This window comes from Pelophylax lessonae (genome assembly GCF_965119305.1).
Source record: "Pelophylax lessonae genome assembly, chromosome: 2".
NCBI lineage: Eukaryota > Metazoa > Chordata > Amphibia > Anura > Ranidae > Pelophylax > Pelophylax lessonae.
Genome location: NC_138769.1, coordinates 177598862 through 177622255, shown reverse-complemented (window position 1 = coordinate 177622255; position 23394 = coordinate 177598862). Strand labels below are relative to the sequence as shown.

The following is a 23394-nucleotide window of genomic DNA, read 5'->3' as shown; positions in this document are numbered from 1 at the left end:
AAATCCACCTTGTAAAATTTTGTAAAGGTGTGCACAGACGACCAAATCGCTGTCTTACAAACTTGTAACAGAGGACTGATGGCAAAAAGCCCAAGAGGCACTCAACACTAGTAGAAATCACAGGGAAAGGAGGAACCTGACCCTTGATTGAATAAGCCTGAACAACCGTCTGCCTGATTCATCTCGAAATGGTCGCAGCGGACACAGCCAAAGCTTTGCGAGGACCGTCCGGAAGAACAAAGAGTCTGACTTCCTGAAGGACTCCGTAACCATCAGATAAACCCTTATTGGCCAAACCACTTTCAGAGTGCAAGGCAATCTCCTTGGGATGTTTAGGCTTAGGATATAAGGCAATACGATGTCCTCATTAAGATGAAAATATGACACCATTTTAGGGAGAAAATATGGATTAGGTCGGAGGACCACTTTATCCATGTGGACCACCAAATAAGGCAGACGGGACAGCGCCGCCAACTCAGACTCTGCGAGTAGAAGTGATAGCCAAAAGGAAGGCAAACTTCTGTGACAAAGAGCAGAGCAATCTCCCCAATATTCTCGAAAGGAGGCTTTTGAAGAACAGACAAAACTAGATTAAGATCCCACGGCGGTAACGGGGATCTCCCAGATGATGCACCCCCTGAAAGACGGTGCGAATCAAACTATGAGAAGCCAACGGACGTTGCCATAGCTAAAACCTGGCCCTTGATAGTACCCAACGCCAAGCGCTGCTTAAACCCTTTTTGTAAAAAGGCCAAAACCCTAGCTATAGAAAACAAGCAAGGGTGCAACTGCAGCAGTTCACACTAAGAAATATACGATTTCCATGTACGATGACCGATCTTCCTAGATGCCAACTTCCTGGCCTTCAAAAGGGTAGGAATCACCAAATCAGAGAGACCTCTATCCCTCAAAACCTTGCTTTCAACAGCCATCGACCGTAAAGCAGGATGGAAGAACATTTGAAAAATATATACAAAGTATATTCCTTGCGCCAATGGAACTAGTAGGGTAATATATTAATTAAAAACTGTGAGCCTAAAAACAATGTAAATAAATGAGTGTGCAGCTGCTGTATGAATAAAAAGGTACTAAGATATGAATGGTCTTATAGAAGACCAAATACAGCGCTTGCTGGAACCAGTAAATACCAATATCTATATCACTCTCTGTGCTGTATATACAATTCCAGTGAAAACGTGATATCTTAAAAATATTTCAACATAAAATCATCAAAAAACATCAGAGAAAACTCCCCATGATAGGGGATTGTGCAAATTAGTGCATAGTGAATGAGCATATAAATACAATAAAGATAGAAGGAATATATAAAATTACTAAAAATATTAAAAATATTGATAGTATCAAAAATAGTCCAAAATATATATGGTGACTTCAGTGCTCAAACATAGTAAACGTCCTTAGTGACAGTGAATCTTTGAATTCTAAGGTGCAAGTGCTCTGACGTGATAAGTCGTGACATCAATTCCTTTGTGAATAGGTAAATTGGATCACTTACCAGATTAAGTGGGTCCTATATGCCGTATGGCATTAGAACCATTCACGTTTAGAAAGCCCCCTGGGCTTAATAGGTTCCCCCTTTAGATGCTGGGCTGCTGGTGGCTCCTTTAGGCTCCGGGGTAATCGCCCAGTGGTAATATAAAAAGGAGAAAGAAGGCTCCAGATAGTGTGATATTGTTAGGAAAATCCTTTATTTCCCATAAATAGGGTAAAAATCAGCTTAAAAGGTTTAAAACATCACTGGTGGTCTAACGGTGCGGGCTGCTAGTCCTCCTCACAGAGCTTACTTCCGGCTTGCACTCCACCTCAACGTGATGTAATGATGCTATGAGGTCCAAACTGACGCGTTTCGTCACTTCCGGTGACGTCCTCAGCGTCATCTGTGGCATGAGGGGACGGGGTCTCCTGATGAGGTCACCTGGCGACCACGCCCACAATGGCTATATAACAAGCTGCAGAGACCGGAGACCGGCATAATCACCGGAGACATCGTCGGAGGAGGACCGGAGGAAGAAGAGCCGAGGGCAAAAGAGCAGAAGATTGGACAGCAGAAGAGCGGACAGCAAAAGAGCAGAAGACAAGAAGAGCGGAGAGGGAGAAGACCAGAGCGGAGAAGTCCAGATGAAGATTTTTAATAAACTTTCCAAAACGTCTACTGTTATTTACATACACTGCCTTTTATGGGGTGAATGGGTAGGGGTACAGTGTACCCCATACCCATTCACATAGGGAGGGGGTCCGGGATCTGAGGGGCCACCCTTGTTAAAGGGGGCTTCCAGATACCGATAAGCCCCCTGCCTGCAAACCCCCACAACCACCGGCCAAGGGTTGTGGGGAGGAGGCCCTTGTCCCCATCAACATGGGGGCAAGGTGCTTTGAGGTGGGGGGTGCAGAGCTCCCCCTGCCCCAAAGCACCAATACCCCCCCATGTTGAGGGCATGTGTCCTGGTATGGTCCCGGGGGGGGGGGGGGCAGGGGAGCGCTCGTTCGTCCCCTCCCCCTTCCTGCCCTACCGGGCTGCATGCTCAGATAAGGGTCTGGTATGGATTTTGGGGGGGACCCCACGTTGTTTTTTCGGCGTGGGGCTACCCTCAAATTCCATACCAGACCAGAAGGGCCTGGTTTGGAACCTGGGGGGGACCCCCACGCAGTTTTTTTCCCATTTTTGGCGTGGAGTTCCCCCTCAAGATTCTCACAGCGCAAGTCGCACCGCAAGTCGGATCATCCTGATCCGACTTGCGGTGCGACTTCCATTCAAATCAATAGGCTCCCATAGGGAACCATTGATTTTGAATGAAGGCAGAAAAAACACTGCTAAAAGCAACGTGGCCAAACGTGCAATAACGCCAATGGAAAAAGCTACTGAAAGCACGTTTAACAGCTGCTTTTTCCCGGCGTCAGAACTAGCTTTGCAGCCGTGTACATGGAGACTTAATCACATACCATGTCTGATTGTCAGATTGTATGGCAGAATTTTCATCGTATTCGGACCAAAGTCGCACAGGACCCTTTTGTGGGTCTGCACCAGAATTTGATTGTATGGGTGTTCACACCTATGCGATCTGATTCATGTCTGGACTGACAGTTTGCACTGCAATATGCAAAGTGATCTGGGAGTGTCGTTAACTTTGTATTGACACCCCCAGCGATTCGCATATGGCAGTGTGAACTGCCTGCGAGTCAAGTGCGATGTGCGAACCCGCGGGGGATTTGCAGAGTTTCCCGCAACGCATATTTGTGAACCGGCACTTGATCTTTGAGTAGGTTAATCTGCCCTCACTTACAGAAGTTCATTCCTTTGATCTAAAAGAGGGTAATGATACATTGTAAAGCATTGTGTTTATAGTTATCTAGCAGCCTTAACTATGTTGATAAACATTTGCCGGAGGCTCTTTTTTTTTACAGCTGTGAGTGAGCAAGAGAACAGCTATGTAAGAATCAAGGACATGCCATTTTAAGATCGTGAGGGGGTGAATCGAGATTGCATTTTTTTAACGATTAATCGTGCAGCTCTTATGGGCTGCATACTTTATTTAAAGGTGACATTATTTCAAGCTTCTTAAGCAACTTGGTTGTCCATTTATTACACAATGCAAGCAATTGATGTATTCTCTATCTCTTGTATAAAGCAAAATACCTCAGACATACCATTGTCAACACTTAAGGATCATGCAATTCATACCACTAAAACTGGAATCTCTGCTGCTTGCGCATCCTTTGTCAAGCTGGAGTCCCTTACTGAGATGTAACAAAAGAACACAGCATTCAATATTTTCATATTTGTTATAGTGCTTTTTACAAGATAAAATAGAGAGGTAGCACTGTGCCACAAAGCAATTTGAGTTTACTGCAAGTCCCGTCTCCACAGAGACAGCGCTGCCTTTTTGGAAAGTTATTTTTTGAAGAATTATCTTTCTATTCAAGAAAGCCATTTTAACATTTTACTGTGGTGTGAGGAAAATTGCACAAACCAAAATTAACATGGATAAATAAGCACACTAACCTAATAAGCTTCATAGTTAGCATTTAATATCACAGCCATGATGAACCTATTTCAGAGTACCATCCAAATACTGCCTACGTCAAAGCTACAAGCTTTAAGAATCATGACAAGTCCCACCCTTTTCATTAAATTTAGTAATCTAGGTCCATTTTTTGGTATCTGCCAAAAATATTAACTGTCGTTCAGATACCTTCCATTATGTGAATGAGCCGTGACAGGGAAAGGAGGAACCTTGCCCTTAAGAGAATACGCCTCCACAAAAGGACTCAGTAGTCTCCAGATACACCGAACCACATCCAAGGCGAACCCCCTGAAGAAACGTACGAATCAAAGAGTGCATAGCTAAAGGGCGTTGGAAGTACACAGCCAAGGCCGAGATCTGACACTTAAAAGTGCCCCAATGCCAGACGTTGGTCAACCCCTTTCTGTAGAAAGGTTAGGATCCTGCTGATAGCAAAGGATCTAGGATGCAGCTTCAGTGATTCACACCAAGCAATATACGCTTTCCACGTACAATGATAAATCTTTCCGAGAAGTGGACTTCCTAGCCTTGAGTAAGGTAGGGATAACAGAATCGGACAGACCCCTGTCCTTTAACAGCCAAGCCGTTAAAGCCAGCGACTGTAAAGCAGGATGGAAGATCAGACCCTGAGATAGAAGATCTTCCCGCAGAGGAAGTGTCCACGGACCTGCGACCTTCAGCCGAATCACGTCGGCGTACCAGGATCTCCGGGGCCAATCGGGAGCCATCAGAATTACCAGAATCCCCTCCAACTTGACCCTGTGTAGCAGGCGAGATAAAAGTTTCAGAGGAGGAAATGCATAAAGTGGCCCATGCTGGCTCCAGGGAGCCACCAGGGCGTCTACTGCGCCAACCAGAGGATCTCTGGACCGAGCCACAAACTTTGAAACTTTCTTGTTTTGTCTGGAAGCGAACAGGTCCACATCCGGGGTCCCCCGCCGGAAACACAGCTGGTGTAGCACCTGTGGATGCAGGGACCACTCTCCCAGATCCAGGGCTTGACGACTCAGGTAGTCCGCCTGCCAATTTTCTACGCTGGGAATGTACACGGCGGATAGGGCTGGGGCGTAGTCCTCTGCCCATCGCAGGATCTCTGCTACCTGCAGAGCCGCCAGGGGCCCCCTGATGTCAGTTATGACAAAACATTTTGGGAGGAGCTTAACCACAGCTAGCGTTTCATGCTACTGGAGGTCGGCCATGTTTTTGGCTTGAAACAAGCCTACACCACTTCTTTGCCATTTTTTACGCCTGTTGGTTTGGAAATAATGTGAGTATCCTGTGTGCAGGCTTTTGTTGGTTTAAATAAATACTTTTTTAAAAGATATCTGCGCAATGACTGCTCTATTGTTTCCCTATGTATGCACCTTGGAGTATATGCCCATACGGATTGTGTGATCTGATCTAAACGCTCAAGCGATTGATATACTGTATTTTCTGGCGTATAAGACTACTTTTGAACCTCAAACAAATCTCCCAAAAATGGGGGGTCGTCTTATACGCCGAGTATATTATCTCCAAGGTAACCTAAGTATAGGTATTATCGGTAGATGTAATCTCTCAAGACACTGGCTGTGTGGAAATCCTGTACCGGTATACCGTATGTACCGTAGCTTCGGCTACATACAGTTTACCGTGCTGAGCCAATCAGGGAGAGCGATGTATTCCATTATTGAATGCAAAGCCTGCTCGGATTGGCGGAGTAACATTAGCCCGCCTCTCTGACTCCGAGCAGGCTTTGCATTCAATAATAAGGGTTCATACACATTTTTACCAATAAAATTCCATGACTTTTCCATGACTTCACGTAAATATTTATGACCTAAAGTTTAATGAAATGTCTATGTATACATGTTAAATAAGAAGAAAATCCATGTCACACCCAGCATATTTTTGCTAAAATAAATGACAATCTTTGTAGTGTACAGTACCTCTGCAGTTAGGGTTTAGTTTCTGGATACAGCGTGACTCAAAATGGTGCCTTGTTTTACAGTGGATGAGATGGAAGCACCGCTGCCGCAGCTGGGAGCCGGTGTCACTTCAGGCGCACGGGTGAAAAAGTCAGCGATTGGATTGGAAGCTGTCGAGCACACAGGTGTAGACTGGTGCTTTGCACCTTTAGCGTGGCTAGACAGTGCTGCCTCTCCCATGTTCGAAATGTCAAACGTTTTACGACACACACTGTACATGCAGCACGTCCCGGGTCCTGATCTTTCTCCAGCCACCTCTCATACTTTTCATCATGAAGCCATACATTTTAAAGCTGCATTTCCCTGGCATTGCTACCCTGTGAACACTAACTTTAGCTGAAACTGTGTTACCCCCATAAAGTTAACTTGTAATTTGACCAATATACTGTAACTGGAGAAAGAAGATTAATGGCTGCTCCTGCTTGGGGAAAAAGCTTCAGTTTAGGCAGTCATGATGGAGGTGCACCCGGACTGGTATGGATGGCACAGTCAGATGCACAAAATGCGGCGCTTACTCTTTAGGCCCAAGCCACAGCCATTATGGAGGTGCAGGTGGACTGGTATGGATGGCACAGATGCACAAATGCGGCGCTTACTCTTGTCTATACTCAGGGGTCAAGTCCTGGGAAAAAAAGTGTGAGGCCGTGGACCCGATACAGGAGGTGGTCAAAGGCTGCAGACATGGTACAGGAGATGGTCAGAGGTTGCAGACATGGTAGAAGAGATGGCCAGAGATTGCGGACATGATACAGAAGATGGTCAGAGACTGCGGACATGATACAAGAGATGGTCACAGACTGCGGACATGATACAAGAGATGGTCAGAGACTGCAGACATGATACAGAAGATGGTCAGAGACTGCGGACATGATACAAGAGATGGTCAGAGACTGCGGACATGATACAAGAGAAGGTCAAGAACTGCGGACATGATAGAAGAGCACTAGGGAGGCCGGAAGAGCACAGGGGAAGCAGAGAGCACTGGAGGAGCTGAATGGCATGGAGGGGGGGGGGGGAACTGGAGAGAATTAAGGGAGGGTTTGGAAAGCATTGCAGGGGGGTTGGAAGGCGCAGGGGGGTGGAAGCAGGGAAAACCAGGGGGATGAAGAGCACAGGGGGAGGGGGGGGACTGGAGAGCACTGTCTGGGGGGGACTGGAAATAACTAAGGGGGGAGCCAGGGAGCACAGGGGGGTCGAGAGCACTGGGTGAGCTAGAGTGTATAGGGGGGGGAGCTGAAGAGCACTGGGGGGGGCTAAAGAGCACTGAGGGGGCTAAAGAGCACTGGGGGACTAAAGAGCACTGGGGAGGCTAAAGAGCACTGGGGGGGCTAAAGAGCACTGGGGGGGCTAAAGAGCACTGGGGGGGCTAAAGAGCACTGGGGGGGCTAAAGAGCACTGGGGGGGGGTGTTTATTAGCACTGGGGGGGTGTTTATTAGCACTGGGGGGGTGTTTATTAGCACTGGGGGGGTGTTTATTAGCACTGGGGGGGTGTTTATTAGCACTGGGGGGTGTTTATTAGCACTGGGGGGGTGTTTATTAGCACTGGGGGGGTGTTTATTAGCACTGGGGGGGTGTTTATTAGCACTGGGGGGGTGTTTATTAGCACTGGGGGGGGGCTAAAGAGCACAGGGGGGGGCTAAAGAGCGCTGAGGGGGGCTAAAGAGCACTGAGGGGGGCCAGCAAAGGAAGTTGTATAGGAGGGGGATGGGGCAGCTGCATAGAGATGAATTGAACTTTCCATATTCCTCCTACAGCCGCTGAGAGGAGGAGTAACAAGCATTCAGCGATAGCATGCGGAATAAACATGCAAAGTTCAATTCATCTCTATGCAGCTGCCCAATCCCATCCCCCTCCTATCCAGCACACAAAACAAGACTCCTCAGGCACTGACCTTCTTCCTGCCGCTGCAGCTGCCTTCTAAGAAGTTCTTCACACGGAGATGTGGACACCGGCCTGACACCCATTAGAGCGGCGATGCGGGCGGCCCGGCGGACACCGCCCTGACACCCCCCAGTGCAGCGATGCGGGCGGCCCGGCGGACACCCCCCAGTGTGGCGGTGCGGGCGGCCCGGCGGACACCGGCCTGACACCCCTTCAGTGCGGCGATCCGGGTTGTCCGGCTGACAACCCCCAGTGCGCGCACCCCCTCCCCCCCCCTGCTGGTACGCCCCTGGGAGCGGGACAGTAAGTGCACTTCTCAGTTTCAGGTTTCAGCAGATCAATCCGCCGCAGAGTTCCCAGCCTGTCACGGTCTATTCATATTGAAGAGGTCAGTGACCAGGCTTCAGCTGTTCAGTGCGCTGCGGCTGATTAATCTGCCTAAACCCGAAACAGAGAAAATAGTCCACTTACTGTCCCCCGCTCCCACAGAATACAGTACAATACATTTTCTAAATTAAATAGTTGCACAAAATTCCATGACTTTTCCAAAACTTAGTGGGGTTTACTCATTTTCCATAACTTTTCCAGACCTGGAAAGTGTCATGTCAAAATCCCATGACTTTTCCAGGATTTTCAAGACCGTACGAACCCTGAATAATAGATACATCGATCACTGTGATTGGCTCAGCGCGGTATACCGTATGTAGCCGAAGCTACGGTACATACGGTGTACCGGTACAGGATTCCCGCACAGCCGGCGTCTTGAGATTACATCTACTGGTAATACTTATACTTAGGGTACCTTGGAGATATTATGAGAGATTACATGTATTACAGTACTTGGGGTACCTTGGAGATCTATGAGAAATCTGATGTTTTTCAATGGTATTGCCTTGCTTCGGAAGGGGGGTAGTCTTATACGGCGAGTATAGCCCAAAACCTATGTTTTAACTTGAAAATTGGTGGGGTCGACTTACACGCCCAGTTGTCTTATACGCCGGAAAATATGGTATGCCCTTTTTTAATCAAATCCAAATGTATATTTTATTCAGCCTGAGATATGTTGCTCTTAAAAGGTACCAACATCCAGCATAGATAGAAAGGGGAACAGGGAACAAGGACCAATCCTCCCCAAAGAGGTCCAAAGGAGATAGGGAAAAGGGGCGGGAAGTATTGGATTGGAAATTTCCGGTACCATAGAAAATTGTTTTATCACACATAGAAGAATTCTTTTTACATAATTTTTATTCAAGACAAGTTAAAATCACAACAATAATACAAGAGTGCATACAAACATCCAAGACTGGTTATCCCAGAAAAGGAATACAGATATCCAGGCCTATATCCCTCAACATGTTTCACAGTATAAACCGATTTTTCAGGAGGATTTAAAAAAATATGCATACTCTGGTAATAATAGAATATAATTAATGTCGATCAAAGAGTTGTTAACATATAAATACATATAGAGAATAATTAATGGGGAAGGGGGTGACCTCACCTGGAAGCAATAGTCACCATGGATCAAATCCATCCGGCTGAGCCAACCAAACAACCTCTCACCGGCGAGCATGGGAGAAGTTTATCATAATGTGCTGGTGTAAAATAATGGCAGAGTTTCAAAGGTTGTAATTTACCAAATACCGGATTATCTCTGAGGAAAAAGGAAAAAGGAATTTACCAAATACCGGTATTTGGTAAATTACAACCTTTAAAACTCTGCCATTATTTTACACCAGCACATTATGATAAACTTCTCCCATGCTCATGTTTTTAATCCTAGCGCAAATTTCTACTTTTGTATTAGGTTTGAATAGAACCCTTGAAAGCGTTCCCGATGAGGAATTGTTACAATCACGCCTTGTGACAGCATATCCCGAATCGCTTCCTGCAGCCCCGCAAGGCGGTCTGGGGACAGCTGAAGATTGGAGGGAAAAAAAATCTGTCTGGCGGACGGAAACAAAACTATCTTGTACCCAGACTGAATTACCTCGTGGACCCACCTGTCTTGCAACAGTGAGGTCCAAGGATCCGGGAAGAAACAGACACGTCCCCCCACCCCTGAAGTGGGTGGGGGCACCCCTTCAGGCACAAGAGTCTGCTTGGAGATGCTGGGGGCAGAGGATTTCGGCTTACCAGCCCAACGTTTCCCGGATCCTTTTCCGCCCGAAGTCTGTGGTTTTTGCGACACGGTCGAAGAAAAAGACGCTTCTGGGATGTAAAGGAAGGTCCTCGCTAACGCGAGGAAGACTTACCCTTAGTTGAGTGAGTAATGAGTGTGCTCTTTCCCCCAGTGACCATCTTGATCAAGTCATCCAAGGAGGAACCAAAAGGGCGATCACCCTGAAAGGAAAGATCCACCAAAAGCTTCTTAGAAGCCTGGTCGTCCGACCAGGACTTTAGCCAGATCGCACGTCTGATGAGCAAACTTACCACTGAAGCTCTGGCTGTGAGCGGAAGAACGTCCAGGTTAGCATTGCATACAAATTGCAGAGTCTGCGATAATTGATCAGCGAATTCCAAGGCAGATAACGGTAACGGGGTTAGTGCCTCTCTCAGAGCCTTTACCCATTCAAACATAGTCTGAGAGACTAGAATGGTAGTCAGGGCAGGCCTGAGAATAGATCCCACTACTGTATACAGGTGTCGGGATAAGACCTCAATACCTCAGTCAACCGGATCAGGGAGAGATGAGGATTCTGCCACCGGTAAAACCGTGGCCTTGTGAATACCGCATATCTGGAGGTCCACCTAAGGAGGGGGTCGTCCATTTGTGTAAGATCTCTTGTGTAGTGTCTAGCCAAACATTTGGGAATTGTAAGCATGCAATTAGGTCGCCACCATTGTTCCTCCACCAAGGCGGACAAGACTTCGGGACAAGGGAAAACCTTGGCCGATTTCTTTGCCCTGAGAGGTCCAAAGGATACCAAGGCTCCTTGCGATTTAGAAATCGCATCTGTGATTTTTAGGGTGTCTCTTACTGAGGGTATTAAAGCATCTACCAGCACATTTTCCTGTGCCAAGGCGGGTGTGAAAACATCCTTTTCCACGTCAGAAAATTCTAAATGCGGGGACGCATCCTCCAAAAGGGGGTCTGCGTCGCAGGTGACCATATCGGCCTCAGAATCTGAGGTCTGAGATGAGACAGGCGAGGGCCAAGGGCGTTTCTTAGTAAATGCTGCCGCAATAACTAAATTCTTCTGGACATTTCTTGCATCACAGACAAAGTCACATCATGAGCATCAGAAGCAGGCCCCGATACATCGGGGGTCGCAGACAAACTTGTGGAATCCATGTTAGACATTTGACCAAAGAGTAGGATAGCACAGTAAGAATGAAAAGAGCAAACAGGAAAACGGGGAAACACCGGAACCTGCACCGGAAGAGATTAAACAGAAGCTTCTCCTGAAAACAGGAGCAATGGCCTAAGAGGGAGCAATCCACACCCAAACGCCAAATATTAAGGCTCCTGAGGCTAAGTGAGGTTACAAAGGCACCACAGGTCCCAGCAAGTCCGCCATTACCGTTGTGCACTGCGCCTTTAAGAGGCTAGCGCGATGCACGCATCGCTACTCCGGGGGATAGTAATAAGCCCCCCAAAGGCCTGAAACCCCTCTGAAGATAAAAAAGGTGAAGGCCACGGTAATTAAACTCCTCTAGAGTAGTTACCACATGGAGAGCACAGCAAGGTCCATCAGTAGCATGGAGAAGAGAAGATAGAATCAAACGCCCCCACCCACAAGAACCAGAAGCTCCTGTGCAGTTTTGTCTTCGCCTCCAGCAAAATGGCCACCGGCATTACAGTGTTGGGGGTACCCAGGAAGGCTGCTGAGGCCTGTTAAGGCTGCAGGCCATGACAAAATGGCGGCTTTGCCTCGATGAGCACGTGACCTCGGGCCTAGTGAGGCCTACCCTAGTAACAGGCCCGGGGGCCCTGGCGGGGGTCATCCCGGCGGATGAATGCCCCCCAAGGTAGCAGCATGAGGCGCAACCATGTACCGCCCTCCGGGGTGTCCCCTCCACCGCCCACTACCCGGTATAGCACCTGAGGCGACTTACATAGGGGACCCCCCACTAAAGTGTCCTGAAATTGCCGGGACATGAGTCTCGGCGCAAGACAGAATGTCGGTCACCTCCCGGGCTGCCCGGGCACTCCTGGTGCCCCGTTGGTGGTTGATGTAAGCCACTGCGGTAGCATTGTCCATCTGTACCCGAACAGGATGGCCCCTAAGTCGATCCGACCACTGGAAGACAGAGCCTGATCGCTCTCAATTCCAATATGTTGATCGGAAGGGAGGATTCCTCCCCCGACCAAGTGCCCTGGGTAGACAGGTTGCCCAGGACCCCACCCCAGCCCGACAGGCTGGCATCCGTGGTAATCACCGTCCACAGTAACGGACGGAAGGATTTCCCTTCTGACACAGCCGGAGACTGAAGCCACCACAGAAGATCCATTCTGGTCCGGCGACTCAATGAGACACTCAGATCCAAGGACTGAGGTAGTCTGTCCCACCTGGCCAGGATCTCCGCTTGAAGAGACCGTGTGTGAAACTGAGCAAAGGGTATCGCCTCGAAGACCTATACCACCTACCCTAGGGACCGCATGCAGGTCCTGAGTGACGAGGATGGCTTGTCCCTGAGGGACCTGATCTCGTCCTGTAAGGTCCGAAGCTTGTCCTCCGGCAAGAACACCTTTGCTTGTGCAGAGTCCAGAACCATTCCCAGATAGGGAAGATGAATCGAAGGAGACAAGGTCGACTTCTGTACGTTGATGGTCCATCCCAACTCCAGGAGCGTCTGTACCGTAGTGGACAGATCGCGCAGCAGGTTCTGGCTGGCACTCGATCTTAACAGGAGATCGTCCAGATATCCCAAGATCGCAATGCCCTGTGCCCTTAGCAGGCCCAGAACAGGCGCCAACACTTTGGTAAAGACTCTTGGAGCCGAAGCGAGACCGAAAGGTAACTTTATTAGGGTTTATTATTATTATTTATTAAAAGGTAACTGATAGAGGTCCTCCGCTATTGCGAACCGAAGGTACCTCTGGTGACCCTCGAAAATGGGGATGTGTAGGTATGCATCCTTCAGGTCTATAGAGGCCAAAAATTCCCCTGGACTCAGGGAGGCCACCACCGAGCGGAGATATTCCATACGGAACTTCCAAACGCGCACGAAGCGGTTCAGCGCTTTCAGGTCCAGAATAGGACGCACCTTGCCCTCCTTCCTGGGCACAGTGAACAGATTGGAATAAAACCCCCAAACCTGTCCCGATGAGGCACCGGGACAATCGCCCCCCCCTGGGCAAGAAGGTCCTGCACCGCCTGATGCAGGTCCCCCAGACGCCCCGGGGTGAGATGAAGATTTGAGGGAAAGAATCTGTCCGCTGGTCGGGAAAGGAATTTGATCTTGTACCCTGACCAAATGATTTCCTGAACCCACCTGTCCGGAATTCGGAGCAGCCAAGGTTGGGGGAAACCGCGCAAATGTCCCCATACACCCCTGAAACAGGTGAGGACGCCCCTTCAGGCAGAGGCGGATTGACCCGCTGCACCGACATTGCTGGACTTCTGCTTGCCCGCCCAGGGCTTCTTCTGGCTACCTTGGCCCTTGAAGGGCTTGCCCTTGGTTTGATTCTTAAAGGCACAAAAGGACCCTTGATTGGGTCGAGAGGCGGAACCTCGCTTTCCACGAAAGGACTTGTTTTTCGGGTTCTGGGGCAGCATCGTGCTCTTGCCCCCCGTGACGCCTTTTACCAAGGTATCCAAACGCCTTGCCAAAAAGGTGAGAACCTGCATAGGGAAAATCAGCCACTGTTTTCCGTGATGTCTGGTCTGACTCCTTGGTGAATTTTATCCACCATAGCCAGCGTGGAAGGTAGGGCAGAATCAGACGCGAGGGTGCGTCTAAAGACCTTAGTCCAATCCGCCACCGCCTGAGCCACCATGACGGACGCGAAAATAGGTTTGAGCAAGGAACCCGCCACCGTGTATGAATGGCGGTCAAGAGACTCCAACCTCCTGTCTGTGGGATCCCGGAACACTGGGGTGTCCTCAGTGGGAATCAAGGTAGCCTTGTTTAACACGGCCACAGTGTGATCCACCTGTGGAGGCACACACCAGCGCGAGTCCGTAGACGGCGCAAAGGGATAAAGCAGTTTAAACTGACTAGGTACCGTGAAAGGACGTTTTAAATTGCGCCACAGTTCATTCACAGTGTGATGAAATTCAGCGGGGCAGGGAAAAACCTGCGACGACTTGCGGGTCCTGTGTGTACCAAATGAAGACACAATGCCCTGAGGACTGGGCTCATCCTCCAAATGTAGTGTTTCTTTCACAGAATAAACTCATCCATAGTCGCACGTTCTTCAGGCGATCCCGGGGGAGAATCATCAACCTCCTCCACCTCCGTCTCCCCCTCAGACCCCAGTGGGTCCAGGGACGAGCGACACCCTGAAAAGGGCACGCCAGCCACAGCACCATCTGAATCAGAGGAGATATATAATCTAGGCCTTTTCCTAGCAGCTCGTTCAGCCATCAGCACCTCCATTTTGGACACTAAAGACGTAATTACGGCGGCCAAATCAGGTATAACAGGGGGTACAGTAGGACTGGGGTCCCCCACCAGGGCTGGAGGGAATTTGCTGTCCTGAGATTCCATTGCCCAAGTTACAGAAAAAAGTGCAAGAAAAAAGTACTGGCCCTTTAAGATCGCTGCGGAGTGCGCAGCCCACCGCTATATACACAGTGAACACAGACCCCCAAAAGGAGACAAAACTGAGCCAGGAAGGACAAAACAGAGTTATGAAAGAGACAGTCTGCAGAGCCCCCACACAGTGTTACCACACCGGTCGCTGCTTCAGAGGAAAAGGAAGTGAGGGCATCAGAGCCTGAACTATAAGCTGCAAGACCCAGGGAAAATGGCTGCCCATAGAACTGAATGGGAGGCTTCAGCAAGATGGCCGCCGAACATGTGCTCGGAACGATCGTTCTGCCACACACAAGATGGCGCCGGATGGCGCCAAAACAGCATGCAGTTACCAGCCCACAGTGAAGCCAGACATGCTTGCCCATACCTAAAATGGCGGACCGCGTGGTTTTCACCCGCCACACACACAGTATGCACCCCCAAAACACGCAGTGACACAGGGGAAGGGGCCCCCAAAACCACACAGCACCGCAGCACATGTAAAAGAGACCCCCGCAGGGATCGCATCAGGGAGCCCCACACAGGCACAGACATGGGGAACACACAGCAACACAGGACTGCCACCCCAGACAGAGGCCCCACACAGAAAGTACTTACCTGTACCAGATGGCGTGGGGTGCCTCTATGAATGGAAAGCCGCTGTCCTCATCTGACAGGGAATGCCGTTAGCCAAGAATAGGACACTGTAGCACCGCAAATGTGTCCAGTGAGGTAGCCACCTCACAGGCTGCATCCCTGCTGTGAGCAGGGATGGGTCGTTCATAATGCCAGAACGAACACATGGCTGAACGCTCGATGGCGGGCTGGGGATCCCTCTGACCCTCTGCCCTGAAGAGCCAGGGCGGCCAGTCCGATTCCCAGCTCCGCAAGAATCATTCTTCATCCGAAGATCCAACTAAACTAAAGCTGACAAAATAAACAGCTAGTAAAGCAAAGAAAAAAAACTGACATTTTCAAAGAAAAATCAAAGAAAAAAGATTAGAAAGGCTGAGACTGAAGCCCCAGCACAGGGAAGCCTAACTAGTCCTGACGCTAGGCAGAGACAAACTGAGTTGGGAGGGATCACTGCAGGGGGGTATTGACCAGTGGGACAGCCCCCATGGGTGTGTTTATGCTAAATGCTTTTGTTCTTTTGACTAAGTCTTATGCCTAGCTACTCCTGCGGAGCGGAAGTCAATAACCAATAGTATGTCGGAGGACATAAGAGAAAAAGGCATGCCTGTCCTAAAGCTATAGACAGCAGTCAGGCCCAACACCGGTATAATCACTTACCCGGTCTCTCTGAATTCCCTGCAGCCACCTGCACCACCGCTTTTTCCTCTATGGGATGTGCAGTTCTTGTCTCTTTGGGGTGTTTCAGACCTTTAGTAGCCGGAGAGTCTGCCATTAGTCGTGGGTCTGGCGTCTCCTCCATCTTGAGCTTCCTTCAGGGTTCCGCTCGCTCCTCCTCTTGACCGGAACTTCCGGTCTTCAAAGCGAGGCTTGAGGCGCACTCACTTGAGGCGGGAAATACGAATCCTTACCGCTTCCAGCTACAGGGGAGCAATGGAGGAGACTCTTCCTGCAGAGACAACAGGTCTTCAGGTATGGAGGGACCTTCTCATTAAGGTAACCGACTACCTGGCATGTTTGGCGACTTGTAAGCTCCTTGTCAAAGGACACAGATAGGGAGGAACCACCCAGAGACCGTCCGTACCTGTCTTACAGGGGTACCTATCAGACACATTTGCCTTCAGGTCACGAAACAAAAAAAAAAAACGTTCCGAAGTAGGTTGGAAACACAACTGAACTGAAGCTCAATGTATGGGTGGGACCTTTTCAACAGCTGCAAATTAGTTGTGTTTCCTGTAGGGTGGAGCCACAATCTCTCATATGTAGGCCGTCCTGGAAGGGTGAAATGAGAAAGATAATCAAATATTTACAACTCATCATAATAGGGGATGAAACACTGAAAGAAATATTCCAACAACCCTTAATACAAGCTTTTAGACAACCAACCAACCTCAGACAATCAGAATGAAGTTTCCTGTTGATTAGTTTATCAAGTCACAAATAATGGAAGCAAACCCTGCAATAAGAACGCTGCAAACTGTGCTATCAAATCAATGTAATCTAAAAGCAACACACACGGGACCTTCAATATCACAGGGTCATACAACTGCACCTCCAGTAATGTGGTGTACCTCATCCAATGCAAATGATGTAGCAAAGGATCTTAGTACATTGGCAAAACAGGACAGATGTTGCAAGGATGAATCTGCACAGACATACAATCAAGGAATATAAATAACCAGTGAGACATCACTTCCCACAAATGGACCACACTAAAGAAGACCTCAATGTCTTAAAAGGGAATTTCAAAACTATTCAGGAAAGAAAACTTTTAAAGAATGATAATTCTATTTGACTCAAATGATAAGGACCTAAATTTAGATATGGGTTTTTCTTTTACTCATTATTCAACAGTTTTATGACCCCCTCTGTTACTGTCACTCAGTACCCCCCTAACCCCCCCTCCCCGTCTATAGCGCTTCCTGTCTTATCTTAATAACTTTGCCCGTTTGATTACTATTGCCATGTACATTTTTTTGTGTGTTTTATTTTTTTTTTCTTTTCTACCTTTCCTTCAGAGAAAGCCCTTTTTTTAACATCCTGCTAAAACTTGTGTGAGTTAGTACTGCTTGTACCTCAAATTTAAACAAGACCACCTAAGAAAGAAAGTAGTTCTGAGGTCTCAAACGTGAATTTGAATAGCCCTCAGGGACTAATTCATTCCTGACTGAAAGGCTAAAACCTGTGCACAGATTATTTTCTGGAAAGAAGCGTTCCCTTTTAACCCCAAACCAAGAATGATTTCTGTGGGCACTGGTAATCCCCAAAGGATGGCAGCTTTCTGTTTTTTAGCAAAGTGGGAATCGCAGAGCCTGAAAGGTAAATTAATGATATGTACAACGTAATCAAACAATTAGCCGTAGGGAAACAAAGGTGAACGTGAGGGTTTAAAATGACCCAGATATGTAATCATGCAGCAAAAGTTCCAAGACACAGCGAGTCACAGCAATTTAATAACATTTCGGCCTACAGCTAAAATCTACAGTGTGCTAGACGTCTCAGCAGCTAAGGGCCTTCATCATAGCCAACTATGACATCATGGTAATGTATAACAAACTCTCCCTAACACAGAGAGCAGTGTCAAACAACCAACATCTATGTGTTTAATTAAAAGTTAAACTGCAAAGTAAAAAATAAAATAAACGTGCATGAACACTACTAATTTAATAATTTTGTCAAAAGATTAGAATAAACTGATCTAAAAGGAGATTTAGAATATATACTAAATAATAATGCAGTTTACTATAAACAGACATTTAAGTATAAAATATCAATATACCAATGAATATATTCCTAAGAAATAACTCTAAATCCCAACAGTAGTTAGTACCAAAAGGGGCTCTTGTATCCAAAACACTTCCCTTTCAAGAAGTTTCCTGTGTAAATAACTCCCTCTTTTGGGCTTCTTAACTCTTACAATAACAGAGAACATGAAGTGCAGTCAATCATATAAACCACACACTGTATTACAAGCAATAAAACCCTTAACAGGGAACACTTCTACTGTTACTGCAGATTTAAAAAATATGATGCTTTTATGTACTCTGCAGTAGTGGCATGTTTTAATACCACACCTGTATGACCCTGTTACCGGTAACTATGCCTTGAACCTCTTCCTAGTACAAAGGTAGCTAGATTATAAAACAGATCTGAGTGAGGGTGCCTTTTGAATTGAGAATCAATCTACACCTTTCAAAATGCCACATAATTGTCAGAAAACAGAATGGGAAAGTCATTCTTAACAATATTCACTATTTGTAGATATGCCATCATATTAGAGGTAGTAAATATTGACCCTTCATCTCTCAGCATTATTTGATTGCCCACCTCTCTGCTAATCAAATCTCTTCTTGCTTGACCTATTGTGTGGGTCCACCCATTTACCCAAAGGTTCCAAAATTGTCCTGATGCTGGCTACTATCAGATGTAATTCCAATGAGAGTCCCACTTTGTGCACCTTGGGTAAATGGGGGCATACCAGGGTAACTGAACCCTCAGATGTTCACCATTTTTTTTGGACAATACCCCTATATTCTCACGCAACATAATGACTAAAAAAAAGTTTTGAAAGATTCGAGGACTGCTCCCCAGAGTGGTGTAAGCCGCTTTATCCGTAGTAGACGTAATGCTTTGCATTCATAATCTGCTACATCTATCACTATTACACATTGTCCCTTATCTGCATTCTCAATCCTCAAATTCCTGTTTCTCAATATTGTAGGGCTGTAATTCGGATTTAGTTAAATTTTGTGTCCCTCCCATACCTGTCTTTCAAATTAGCATGTTCTTGCTCAATCATCTCCTGAATCTGTTCTGCTGGAGTTCAAGCCTGTATAGGATAATAAAATGTGTCCTTAAGTCCTGTGGCTCTCATTTGATTGACAATCTAGTTGTCTCAGCACTAATCCGGCTTTTAAATCCTGAAAATGTAGAGCATTGGCACCTGTCTGCACTAGTATAACATCACCATTCATCCTGCAAATATAGGTTTCTTGAAAGTATTTATGCAGGATTTAACATGGTCCTTTAACGGCAGTGCACTGTCCACAGGAACTGTAAGTCTTATTCAAATAAGACAGCTATGTCCACTGCTGGGAGCATCAACATTTGCAGGAGCTAAGTTTTATCGGATAGTGCTGTGCAAAAGGTTTAGGGGGGCAGAAACAATGTCCAACTGGGCCAAGTCCTTTTAGATATCCTCAATGCAAGGATGCGTCAGAATAGATTTGGCTGGATTGGGTGCTTGCCACAATCACAACCCTGTCACCTTGTGTCCTGAGGGTTCAGACAGCAACAATTTCCATTTTTTAAGGACCACCTCTGTAAGCAAAATCATTGTGGACCTTTGAGTTTGGGAAATGAGCAGGCTGGCACATCAGGAGTTCACTTCCTTGGACTTTACTACCATCCTTTCTAACCCTAGAAAGGGCCAGAAAGGAAACTCACAAGGCAGCTATAGTAGTGATGGGGGCCTGGACAGTTTTCAGTTACACTGTCACAATCCTTCTGGATGTCTGCCAATTGTTCAAGCACCATGGTGATGGTTGTTTAAAATTCCTCTTTGACACAAAGGCCCCTAAAGAAGTAGTCACAGATGGAGTAAAATATAGGAGTACATAATGAATTACATAAAGCAAGGCAAGACTCATGTAAAATAATGGTGCAGTTAAACCCTATACTTACTTTCCAGCCATTTTAGCAAGCTCACACCAGTCTCTCCTGACAATGTCCAGGCCCTTCAGTTCCTGCTTTGTGATGTATTTGCCATCTCCTGTCGGCTCCACTGTTAGTGCTGCATATTTCTTTTTCTTCAGCAGCAGAAGAGACTTAAAGATTCCATCAATGTCAATCTCTAGTAGTTTGTAGGATTTGTTGATCTCACTTTTCACCTAGGAATTGTGGAACAAAACCAGCAGACTAAGTTCCAGTACAACCAAAAATACCCACAGACATGGGACACAACATTCTCTCTAAATATAAATACATATATATATATATATATATATATATATATACACACATATATATATATATATATATATATATATATATATATACACACACTTATTAGGGGGCTGCACGATTAATCGTTTTAAAAAAAAAAAAAAATGTCCTAGATTCCTAGGCCTCATACACACAGGGAATTTTTACAGCTGTATTTAGGAGTGTCAGGCGTTTTTATTTTTTTGCTTAAAAACGCCCCTCCGTGTTATTAGATGGCATTATCTACACAAAGGCTTTTAGAAGCTGTAAGTGGCATAGGCGATTTTAAGCTGAAGAAAAAAAAAAAAAAAAAAAAAAAAAAAAAACAGGGCCAGCGCTTAGCAGCGTTAAGCTGTAAAAACATTGTATGCTGCTAAAGGTTGCATACAGCGTTATGGTCTGTACACACGATCCGAAAATCGGACGAAAATTAACGCTTGTGAAAGGATCGGACGATAATCGGATCGTTAGTACACAGCTTATGAGAGGCGATCACGACAGTTCACCCGATATTATCCGGTCGTGCAAGCATAAAAATTTTGATCGTATTATAACACATCGTACGATAATCGTATTATCAGTATGTTGTTCGTCCGAAAAAAATGGTGAGCAGTAGACAGCGCATGAGCAGTAGACATCATTTTCCCCTCACACGCTACAGCGTGGTTACGCATACCGGAAGCTAAGAATTATCGTCCGAGAAAATTCGTATCGTGAGTAACCTCTCCCGTTAAGCGAATATTATTGAGAGCTGCTAGAATACGAAAAATAACGGATGGAACGTCGCCCGATTTTCGGATCGTGTGTACTGGGCATAAGGCCACGTCAGACATTTTTAAGCTGTAGTAGTTGGATTTGAGGTTGGAAAATAGAGGGCAGCGAAAGGCTGCTAAATGCCAGGTTTATCAACATTGTTAAATTACAATGTATTTTCATTCTTTTAGATGAAAGGAATGAACTTCCGCCTGTGAGGGCAGTTTAACCTCTTAAAGACTAAGCCTATTTCTGACACTTGTTGCTTACAAGTTAAAATCAGTATTTTTTGCTAGAAAATTACTTAGAACCCCAAACATACACACACAAATATATATATATATATATATATATATATATATATATATATACATATACATACACACACATAGAAACATAGAATGTGTCGGCAGATAAGAACCATTTGGCCCATCTAGTCTGCCCAATATATCTGAATCCTCTGAATAATCCCTGGCCCTATCTTATATGAAGGATAGCCTTATGCCTATCCCATGCATGCTTAAACTCCTTCACTGTATTTGCAGCTACCACTTCTGCAGGAAGGTTATTCCATGCATCCACTACTCTCTCAGTAAAGTAATACTTCCTCATATTACTTTTAAACCTTTGCCCCTCTAATTTAAAACTGTGTCCTCTTGTGGTAGTTTTTCTTCTTTTAAATATGCTCTCCTCCTTTACCGAGTTGATTCCCTTTATGTATTTAAAAGTTTCTATCATATCCCCTCTGTCTCTTCTTTCTTCCAAGCTATACATGTTAAGGTCCTTTAACCTTTCCTGGTAAGTTTTTTCCTGCAATCCATGTACTAGTTTAGTAGCTCTTCTCTGAACTCTCTCTAGAGTATCTATATCCTTCTGGAGATATGGCCTCCAGTACTGCGCACAATACTCCAAGTGAGGTCTCACCAGTGTTCTGTACAGCGGCATAAGCACTTCTCTCTTTCTACTGCTTATACCTCTCCCTATACATCCAAGCATTCTGCTGGCATTTCGTGCTGCTCTATTACATTGTCTTCCCACCTTTAAGTCTTCTGAAATAATTACTCCTAAATCCTTTTCCTCAGATACTGAGGTCAGGACTGTGTCAAATATTCTATATTCTGCCCTTGGGTTTTTACGTCCCAGGTGCATTATCTTGCACTTATCCACATTAAATTTCAGTTGCCAGAGTTCTGACCATTCTTCTAGTTTTCCTAAATCCTTTTCCATTTGGCGTTTCCCTCCAGGAACATCAACCCTGTTACATATCTTTGTGTCATCAGCAAAAAGACAAACCTTACCATCGAGGCCTTTTGCAATATCACTTATGAAGATATTAAACAAAATTGGTCCCAGTACAGATCCCTGAGGTACCCCACTGGTAACATGACCTTGTTCTGAATGTTCTCCATTGACTACAACCCTCTGTTGTCTGTCACTCAGCCACTGCCTAATCCACTCAACAATATGGGAGTCCATGCTCAATGACTGCAGTTTATTGATAAGTCCATCACACCGTATTTATCGGCGTATAACACGCACTTTTTCCTCCTAAAAACGGAGGGCAAAACACCAGTACGTGTTATACGCCGATCTAGTGAAATAAAAACAGTCCGGGCAGCGCGTAAGGAAGGACGAGCGGTGTCTGTCATAGGAAGTCCCGCCTCCTATGATGGACAGCACAGTAGTCCAATGCAGGGACGTGGGACGTGTGACGTCTATCATAGGCAGACGCTGGGATTTCTGATGACAGCATCCGCTCGCCCTCGCTTCCCCTCGGTCTGGCCCGCCCCCCTCCTCTGCTTCTCAGCGCTGCCTGGACCGTTTTTAAAATACAGCTGCAAGTACGGTACATGGCTAAATTCTTAATAGCTTTTATTTTATGGACTTCTTCCATGAGTTCTTGTTCCAATAATTGCACAAAAGTGTATTGATTTTTAGATATTGGTTATACTATTGTCCTAGCAGTCATTTATTAATGGTCATCGGCACATCTAGCACAGTGTGCCTGTTAAATATTAATGAAGAGTATTCGAGGTTTCCTGTATATGCTTTATATCTGTAGGGTATATCATCTTACTTCAGCTTGTTCCTTTACAGTGATTGTAAAGTTATTTATATATACCATATAAAAAACTGTGCTGATGAGGCTGCATTCAGGGGCACTGGTAAGTCTGCATTTGACTAAAAAAAAAAAAAAAGTTCTGAGTTCAATGCGGTTTATTTCAAATGTTAGCTTTTTTCCTAAAACTTCCCTCCTAAATTTGAAGTGCGTGTTATACGCCGATAAATACAGTATATATATATATATATATATATATATATATATATATATATATATATATATATATATATATATATTTTTTTTTTTTTAGCAGGGACCCTAGAGCATAAAATGGTGATCATTGCAATCTTTTATGTCCCACTGTATTTGCACAGACGTCTTTCAAAA

The 23394-nt window shown here is 46.0% G+C and overlaps 1 protein-coding gene across 1 annotated transcript in view; it reads right to left on the bottom strand.

Moving 5' to 3' along the window:
• POLA1 (DNA polymerase alpha 1, catalytic subunit) overlaps positions 1 to 23394 on the bottom strand; it is a 1022539-nt gene that overhangs the window by 504759 nt on the left and 494386 nt on the right. The window contains exon 29 of the mRNA XM_082247055.1: positions 19893 to 20098. Within this exon, the coding sequence (XP_082103181.1) occupies positions 19893 to 20098 (206 nt within the window). The remainder of the gene's footprint in view (positions 1 to 19892; positions 20099 to 23394) is intronic.